Genomic DNA, 10000 nt, shown 5'->3' with positions numbered 1-10000 from the left:
AATTATTATATTCCTAGGCAAATAGTGGTCCCATTAGGACCTGCATATGATTTGATTTGAGAAATACTGATGAGAGGGAATCACAATAATAATAAACATAATCATAATCATAATTATAATAACCGTAATAAACAAGGCTAAAGAGGTAGTCTAAAGGCTAGAGAACCAGCCTTGTGAGTGAGAGGTCACCAGTTCAACCCCTTGACTGATTTGGAAAACTTGATTGGGGCTCATGAATTCAAATTGGGCAGCTCCCCTGTGCGGGTATATATAACTGTATTAACATAGTATATAACTGTATTGACATGGTATATATAACTGTATGAACATGGTATATATAACTGTATGAAACATGGTATATATAACTGTATGAACATGGAGGAACATGCTGGGAACAAAGGGCACGCGTCTTCAGTAAACCTTCCCTGGATAAATAAAGGTTAGAAAATAATAAGAGAAATTCATTTGGCTTGGCAACCTTCTTTTATCTCTTATTTCCAGTAGTGCCAGCAGTTCTAAACCAGAAAAAGACATATATCCCATTTCTTATTGAACAATCACAAATATAATTGTATTATTATTATACTATTCTTTTATTTGTATATATTCTCCATGTCTTGTGATCCCAATGTCAGTTTTTTTTATGTATTTTATTATAATTTATTTGATTTAATTTATTTAGTTTTTTATGTCTTATTTTATTTGTTATCATTATTGTTATTGTATTGTGTCTGTTACAAGTTAAAAAAAAAGAACAATCACACAGGATTTTGCTCTCGCAGTATGTTGATAACTGGGCAGCACCTTGAAGGGGTCGACCAGAAACATGAACGTGGCTGGTTTGATCTCCGGCACCAGTAGACTACAGGGTACAGCTGTTGCTAATGTTACATCTACAGTGTCCAAAACACTCTAATGTCCTCGAGCAAGGCACTAAAGCCCCAAGTTCTTTCGTCAGTGCGCTGAAAAGATGTAATGTCAGGAATGCACACAAAGGCCCTTCATTTCCGTTGAGAATAACGCGAGAAGGAAAGCAATTCTGTTACGAGAGGTCTCTGATGGCCTTGCAGCTTGTCTGCTCCAGGGGAGCCACACTGGGCGCTGACCCTGCACCCTGACCTCGCTGATGAAAAGCAACTAGGAGGAAAAGATAAATACATTCAATTGCCTTGCGTAACACAGGCAATAAAGTCCGGAAGATCTTTCTGCCTGTAAATCTTTTATGCAGACATCTAAAAGACGGAAGTGACTTCATGCTTTTAGCACCACGCTACGATGGACTGTGTCATACTCTAGAGTTGGAACATGGAACAGGTCAGTGACCTGACATGATTTTCTCCTTCAGGCCTGTCATACATGTCATAAAAAAATAACCAAATTACGTCCCCACTGGACTGAAACAGCCCTGACTACTACGGCACTGGACATTTCTGCAATCCTACTTTACTTTTTAATGGTGTGAATCATCTTGTATATTGACATTTTGAATACGAGAATCTATAGCTGTGGTGCCCAACGTGGGTGGCATGGCACCCTGGTGGGCCGTGATAACTGTCCAGGGGGCGCTAATTATAATAATGCTAGTCATTCTAATTTGTGTACTCACTTAATAAATGCACCACATAAAACGAGGCAGCCATGGTTGGCCTTATTATGTGGATACCGGGCTGTTAAGGAGGAACATCCCATACTATTATGGCTTATACTGAAAAAGTATCAGGCCTTTTTTATTGAAATCTTTTGTATTCTTTATTTATTTTTTTGCATTTTGATTTCAAGCTGATTTGAAAACCCAAGCTGATCCAACAATCCACCCATTAATTTCCCCATATAAAGAGCCACGTCTTACGGGCATTTTTGTACATTTACTTCAGATGAATATGGCCACTTTGCTGCAGATGTTTTATGTGTCAATTATTCCGTGTGTGTCGCCTTCGTGCCATTTCACCATCACCTTGTTATCACATCCACTGCTCTTTTGCATCTTACCATATATTTATGAGGGGCTAAGCATTTTCTGAACCTAACCATTATAAATGGATGTTCCCTGTCATATCAAATCAGCATCTGTTTCACAACGATCAATGATCAACGATGAGGGCTGCCACTACGCGATTCACTATTCAATTGTGTATTATGTAACTTCTAAATTATCATAGCATACAAGGACATACAAGAATCCTACTGGATTTATTTTGAAAGGTTTTAACAGGTTTTTAGAGAGTTTCACAAAGGAAGGTGTAAACTGTGAATTTAAAGGAGAACTCTATCCATTTTAAGGAGTCTCACTTGGCATCGTATCAGCCCATCCATAAAGCATTGGCACAAGTGTTGGGATGCTGGTGGAAGTCAATGTGATTATTTAATAAATCCTCTGAATAATCACACAGCTGAACAAACAGCCTCCTAAATGTTTCACTACATAACTAACTGTATAACTATATCGAAGGCTTAAATTGTGTGAAAACACTGTTGACATCCACTAGCATTGCTAACAAAAATGTCTACATTCTAACATTTCTGCCAGCTACTTCCTACTATTTCTTAAAATGCCCAAGACACGGATCCAAGTGATTTTCGGATGGGCGAGAAATTACTTCCCGACGGTGACAAATCAGGCGGCTCAAAGTGAAGTGAACTATGAAGAAAATGGAAACGTCTGAGTAATGACGGTTTTACATCAGACAGCAAATATGTGAAATATGACACGAGATGGAGGCGTTGGGGTTGAAGATCGGTGTTTGTACTGTATGTGCCCGCACAGAACCATCTGTAATGCTTTATGGACGGTGAAAGCGCTATATAGCAGCTGTCACATCGTTAAGAGAAGAGAGGCCAGCAGCAAAAACCCTCCTCAAAATCCTACTCTCTCCTCTTTATCCCTCACAGCACAACACTGCTCTTTCTCTCTCTCTCTCTCTCTCTCTCTCTCTCTCTCTCTCTCTCTCTCTCTCTCTCTCTCTCTCTCTCTCTCTCTCTCTCTCTCTCTCTCTCTCTTCTTCTCTCTCTGTTCTACAGCTTAACCTTCACAAACCTCTCATCTCACTCCCCCATTCACCCTCTCCTCTTTCTCTCTCTATCCCTTCCTCCCTGCTGTCTTTCTCCCACCCTCCCTCTCTCTCTGTATCTGTCTCTCTCTCTCTCTCTCTCTCTCTCTCTCTCCTCTCTCTCCTCTCTCTCTCTCTCTCTCTCTCTCTCTCTCTCTCTCTCTCTCTCTCTCTCTCTCTCTCTCTCTCTCTCCCCATCCTCCTTTCTCTTTCTCTCTGTAGTTGTTATCTTGTTCCTCATCAGCGTTTACATAAAACAACAATCTGGAAGATGAACCATATCATTGCCTGGTAATCCATACTCTGAAGATGAACCCTATCGTTGCCTGGTAATCCATACTCTGAAGATGAACCCTATCGTTGCCTGGTAATCCATACTCTGAGATGAAACCTATCATTGCCTGGTGATCCACACACTGAATGAACCCTATCATTGCATGGTAAGAGTAAGATTCTGGAGCCTTTTCTGTGGCCCTGTTTTGTTTTTTGTTGTGTGTCCTAAACAAACAGTGAGTAGCACCATTGAATTATTTATTGTAAATTACAGTCCTGGAGAGTAATATTTAGTATGTTTATCAGAGAGTAAAACAATTAATAATAATTAAACAATTCAACTTTAAAGGGGTAGGAAAAGTGTTAAGAACTCGAAATACAATACAAACATTTGTAAATAAAGCAAAGCTTGTAATTTTTTACAGTGGGAGATTACAGGACTGATTATCAAAATGGACGGCTGGCTGGCTTGCTTTTTGTTTTGTACTCTGAGGTTAAGGACAAGGGGAGTCAAGGATCAGGTTGAGCTTAGCTGTGTTTCAGCATGAGAGTTTTACATTAAGAACTATTACACTGCTTCTTACAATTTTTTATAACATTTTTTGCTGTTGTTTTTGCCCACGTGGTCAAGTGATGAGGCTGGATGGGATGTTTCTGTCTTTCTTTTGTTGAGCGATATGGGCACAATGCCCACTCCCATTTGCGCCAGTCATGCGCTTTCTTTGTGGATACTTTATTAATCCTCTTAAGGAAAATATCTTGCTATATCCTTGTAGACACAAATTATATGTACACATTCCAGCAGACGGGTGAGAGAGCAGGGTCAGACGTCTTTCCACTACCAGGTGGGAGGCTCAGTGTTTAGCTCGAGGACACTTCGGCAGGGATGAGGTACTCCCATGGTGGTTGCAGGGATCAAACCTGTGACCTCCCTTTTACGGATCAACCTCGCTGGCCTTCTCTCCTGACACCTTCAATGTATATATATATCCATGAGCTAGTTTTTGTATTGTAGTATGACTGGTGTATTATGTCAGTCTGTTCTCTATCTGCTTGGTTGGCCTTCATGTATTTTTTCTGTTTTCGTTTGTTCCTGTCTTTTTATTTTTTTGCTGCACCCCTGGTCGATGTAACTATTTGTTGAGGGGCGCATTATAATAAATGTATCATATCATATCATATGGGTCGAAATAAGGTGATACAGAGAAAGGGCTTTTAACCATTCACTACCACATTAACCTTTAACCAACTGTCTGTAGTGGGATAGTAAGGGTTAACCTTCTGTAGTGTGGCAGTGAAAGGGTTAATCCTTTGTTTTGTGGCAGTACAAGGGTTAACCTTCTGTATTGTCGCAGTGAAAGGGTTCAACCGTTTGGTAGTGCGGCAGTGAAAGGGTTAAACCATGCCAGGAATGGGTGACTTCAGTTTATGTCAGCCTCTTCCCCTAGATTTAAATGTACAATATGTCGTTTTATGCCACTAGGGGTCTCTCACTCAAACAAGAACAAAAGACAGCGTTTGATGACGTCTTGAAGGAGCGTGGGATCATGGAAGTTGTTTTCATTGTTACAATGCACTGCACTTTTCTTTGCTTTTAGCTAGATTAAGATTTTATTCAAATTAGCCTGACATGGTTTGAAAGCTACTGGCAGACTGGGGTACATCACGCAAATCTTTATTAATCACAGAGTTGATAAGTACAGTAGCTCAAAAGTGTTAATGCAGTGAAGCTAATGCTAACTGTTTCTTGTAAGTGAATGGAAAATTCTAGTTCATTAGCGCCATACTCAGGATATATATTTTAATAAAAAAAAGATTTGGGTGGTCTAACCTAGTTTGTTAGTTAGGGATTTGTCAATCTTTCTAACCAGTAGGGTCAATTTCATAGTATGGTAGAACCTCTAACCGCCCGGGGGGGGGTTAAATGGCCACCGTTTGATTGACACCCTACCCGACCTATACGTGCCTCCGATCTCGGGTTATACAAAGCTCTGTAACTCTATTATATTAGAACTTAGAGTGATTCTCTGTTGTGGAAGAAAATTCTGAATGTTTCCTTTCAAAGAGACCAGACTCATGCATGTGCTATAAGTGGTTCAAGAATAGTGACCAATTACTTTGGGTATGCAATCGACAGGCGTTTTATGCTAAATGTGCCAGGTGGATAAGAGGTTAAAGCAAAAGGTTTTTGAATGAAAAAAAAATATAGCTACTTAAGGTCCTCATATAGACTGACCTGTGTTTGGGTCCACAGAGAAGTACGGGTGACCCTGGCTGATGGAGTAGACCAGCTTGGCACTGCTTCCATACATACTGCTCAGCATCGGTAGCCGTCACCTGGATCACTGACGTCCCTGGGAGGCAGAGAGAGACACAAGACACTGTTCAGCCATCCATTCATTCAGTCAGTCGTTCTTCATCCATCTATCCATTCAGTCATCCATTCAGTCAGTAATTTATTCATCCATATATCCATCCGTTCATTCAGTCAGTCAGTCAGTCCGTCCATCCATCCTCCATCACATCCCATCCATCCATCCACCATCCATCCATCATCCATCCTCCATCCATCCATCCATCCATCCATCCATCCATCCATCCATCCACCATCCATCCATCCATCATCCATCCATCCATCCATCCATCCATCCATCCATCCATCCACTCAATCAATTAATCATTCGTTCATTTATTCAAGAGAGAGAAGAGAAGAGAAAGAGAGGAGAGAAAAGAGACAAAATAAGAGAAAGAGAGGAGATAAAAAAGAATTGTAGGGGAGACAGAAGAGAAGAGGGAGGATAATAGAATAGCAAAGTTAACAATAGAATAGGAAATGATAATATAATAGCATAGTTAACAATAGTTAAGAACAGAACAGATGCAAGCAGTTAAACAACAACTAGCTTCATCCATCCATCCAACAACCATTCAACCATCCACCCACAACCAACATATCCATCCCTGCCTACCTGCCTATCATCCCATATGCTCATCCTCACACCAAGCCGGCGGGCTGTTCCACCCTCCTTTCACCCGCCCACCCACCCACCCACCAATAAACCCAATAAACCCCATCAGCCTACACTCCTCACATCTTAAGAGAGAACCATCCATCCATCCATCCATCATCCATCCATCCATCCATCCATCTGTTTGTCCATCCATCTATCATCCATCCACCCACACACACACCCGGCTCGCTCGCTCGCTTACTCACTCACTCACTCACTCACTCTCACTCACTCACTCACTCACTCACTCACTCACTCACTCACTCACTCACTCACTCACTCACACTCACTCACTCACTCACTCACTCACTCACTCACTCACTCACTCACTCACTCACCTCACTCACTCACCCATACAACCACCCACCTACCCCCCTTTTAATAAAAGGCAGATCAAATATACAGGGTATTGATAAAACAAGAGAAACACGTACTGTATAGACAACATACTAACTCATAATGCTCTTTCTTTCTCCTTGGAGAGGGGGTGGGCGGTCACCACAGGGTTGAGGGGGAGCATGTGTGGGTAGACAATGATGGCTGAAATTGAGAAGGAAAAACCCAACATACCAATATCCGACCTCTCAGGCACGGTCCCCAGGTACACCTCCTTGGTGAACTTGGGTTCGTTATCGTTGATGTCGTGGAGCTGACGATGACTCCGTCTCTGGCTCAAGTTTGAAGCCTGTCCGTTTGTTGACTACGGTGGCCTTGAGGGTGTAGAAGGCCTTCTCCTCGCGGTCCAGCCGCCGCGTGGCGTGCAGATCACCGTTGTTCTCATCAAGGACAAAGAGAGAGCCCGCCCCTTCGCCAGAGAGGATGTACTTCCTGTCCCGTCCCCGGTCCATGTCGGACTGGAGCTGCCAAGACACACACACACATTCAACGTCATCTCGCTATTCTCCGTTTTCATGTGATGACCCTCTGCAGCCATTTTGTGTCCCTCTTTAATTTGGAACACAAAGTGATGCATGTAAAATAACAACCCAACAGCATCTCATTATCCTTTGTTTCCACGTGATATCACGTGATGCCGGACATTTTGCACCCCTTGAAATCCATTCCAGACTATTCTCATGTGAAATGTGTCAACTTTTCACTAGTCCCCAGCGTGAACCATAACCCTGCCCTTAATCCTAACCTTAAAGATAAAGATGTCTCTATGACTATAACCAAACCAATTATACCATAACGGTTAACAGTCTGTTAATTAACCGCAAAAACCACAGGGAAGCTGCAGAACGACAAACTCTGAAATAGGAAAAGCTACAGAATTAGCTGTACAATGTTTTGTAGCGTATGCCACAAAACCTCATGAGATCATGTTTATCATTCAGTTTAGCTCCATGTGGGACGTAATGCCACGTGGAAAAACAACTCATCATCCACTCATTATCTTTAGTTTTCACATGATGTCAAAATGTCCCTCTGCAGCTGTTTCCTTGGCAGCCATTTTGTGTCACACCTGTTCCACCCAGTTGAATTAAATTAGGAAGAGATGGCGTGCATGAAAACGACTTATTGCGCTCATAGAAGCACATGAATATGTGTTTTGTGGGTGTAATCATTCGCGAATAAAATCTATGAACGCATTATAAGAGTATTTGGGCCCTAGCTCACAAGGACAGGCATACACACACACACACACACACACACACACACACACACACACACACACACACACACACACACACACACACACACACACACACACACACACACACACACACACACACACACACACACACACACACACACACACACACACACACACACACACACACACACACACACACACACACACACACACACACACACACACACACACACACACACACACACACACACACACACACACACACACACACACACACACACACACACACACACACACACACACACACACACACACACACACACACACACACACACACACACACACACACACACACACACACACACACACACACACACACACACACACATACAGGGTCAATCAGCCAGTCTGCTGTCACTATATTGGGGGGGGGGGGGGGGGTGTCATGCTGTCACTCTTAAGAACAAAGTGGCAGACATGAGAATAATTTGTAAATCCCCCCACCCTCTTCCAGTTGTCATATGCTGCTGTCATGTGCTGTGTTCACATCGTTTGAGAGGGCAGGTAGCCAGGGATGGGTGCTATACTACATGTCTGAACACCTCTGTGTCCTCCACATACTGCGGTATAGGCTGCTGTAGGTTGTAGATCTCAATCCCGATGGAAAATGTGAATGGGATTAACAACATAATGTCTAATTGAGTTCCCAAGTGCACATTGTAAAACCACCCCTCTGATACTTACCACCAGTAGTCTCGCATAGCCAGACCTCTCTCCACACTAGGTTAGCACTGTGGTGTGCTGGAGAGAGGTCTGGCTGAACCTACAGTATACGGTATGGGGGGGGGGGGGGGGGGGCGGGGGGGGGGGGGGGGGGGGGGAGCGCTCTGGCTTGTTTGTATTTCTTTAGACCAATCACAATAATCCTATACGCGCTAAGCCCAGGATGCAGCGATGGTGCCTTTTGCAAATAGTGACACAGATGTCATCTCCTAGATTACTCAACACACCGGCACTTTGAACGACCTTCGTCTCCTCCAAACCAAACCCTTAACATTTCCAACAGCCGACTTCACTTCACGACGCACACGCCAAAACACAGATTTAAACTACCCGCCATGTGTTGTGGCTAACCGTAACTGTAAAACGAATAAAATGATAACGACGATAAAATTCAAATTCGAAAATCATCTGCTGTTCTCTAATCCGAGTATTTGGCAGGTTGACGAGTAGAGAAAAGGATCATTATGTCGGTGCTTCTCTCCTGTGCTACAGAATGGGTGCTTATTCTCCGTCATCTGGACCAATGTTACAGCAGAAGACAGACATCCACTAGACTAGAGCAGTGGTTCCCAACATGTTTCAGTCAGGGGAGGAGAATTAGGACTAAAATACTGGCATGCTTATACCCACAGTCTACAGTATATCCTGTCAGTCAGACTAACTTACAATAACAGACCCTCAAGCTGCCTGCAATAACCCATGATAAATTTGTACTGAGAAGACAAAAAGCACTACAGTGACAACAGCACCTATACAGTAGCTAACTATAGACCTGGGGAATGAGCGTCCCCCTGGTTCCATTGTAGCCACCAATTGAAGGTCAAAACTAGGTATTATTACAGCCAAGCTCTTTTGTGTAGGTTCATAATCTTTGACAGATATACTGTTACAACCAATCAGACAGGTAAATGTTTTAACTTAATCTTTGAGAAAATGCATTTTATATCAGAATCTTTACTTGCCACAGTTGTAACTACTACAGTACCCATATCTGCTGCCTCGCCAATCTTCTACCAATCACACAGCACAACTACTTTGCCGTTTGTGTCATTCCGGGTCGTTCTCGTTTGTTTCATGGCATTTTGGCATGGATCTGGCCTTGGAACAGACCCCAGCAGACACAGAGGAGTTCCGCCGAGCAATAGTGAATCAGGGAGTGATAGTGAATCATGGATGTCTGGTCAGATAGCACAGCTTTTATTTTTATCCACTTTTTCTCCTTATTTTCTATTTTTCTCCCATCCCAATTTCGTGTTTCCAATTCTCCCCTCCCCTGTCTTGAACGTTGC

At 42.7% G+C, this 10000-nt stretch overlaps 1 protein-coding gene across 1 annotated transcript in view; it reads right to left on the bottom strand.

The window, feature by feature from the left end:
• The window catches only part of cdh6 (cadherin 6), a 131324-nt gene that overhangs the window by 88046 nt on the left and 33278 nt on the right, over nt 1–10000 (bottom strand). Inside the window, 4 exon segments of the mRNA XM_084326776.1 lie at nt 5557–5636; nt 5638–5674; nt 6902–6984; nt 6986–7191. Of these exon segments, the coding sequence (XP_084182902.1) occupies nt 5557–5636; nt 5638–5674; nt 6902–6984; nt 6986–7191 (406 nt within the window).

Source organism: Notolepis coatsorum, assembly GCF_963971535.1.
Source record: "Notolepis coatsorum genome assembly, chromosome: 13".
Taxonomy (NCBI): domain Eukaryota; kingdom Metazoa; phylum Chordata; class Actinopteri; order Aulopiformes; family Paralepididae; genus Notolepis; species Notolepis coatsorum.
This window is presented reverse-complemented; position numbering and strand designations above follow the sequence as displayed.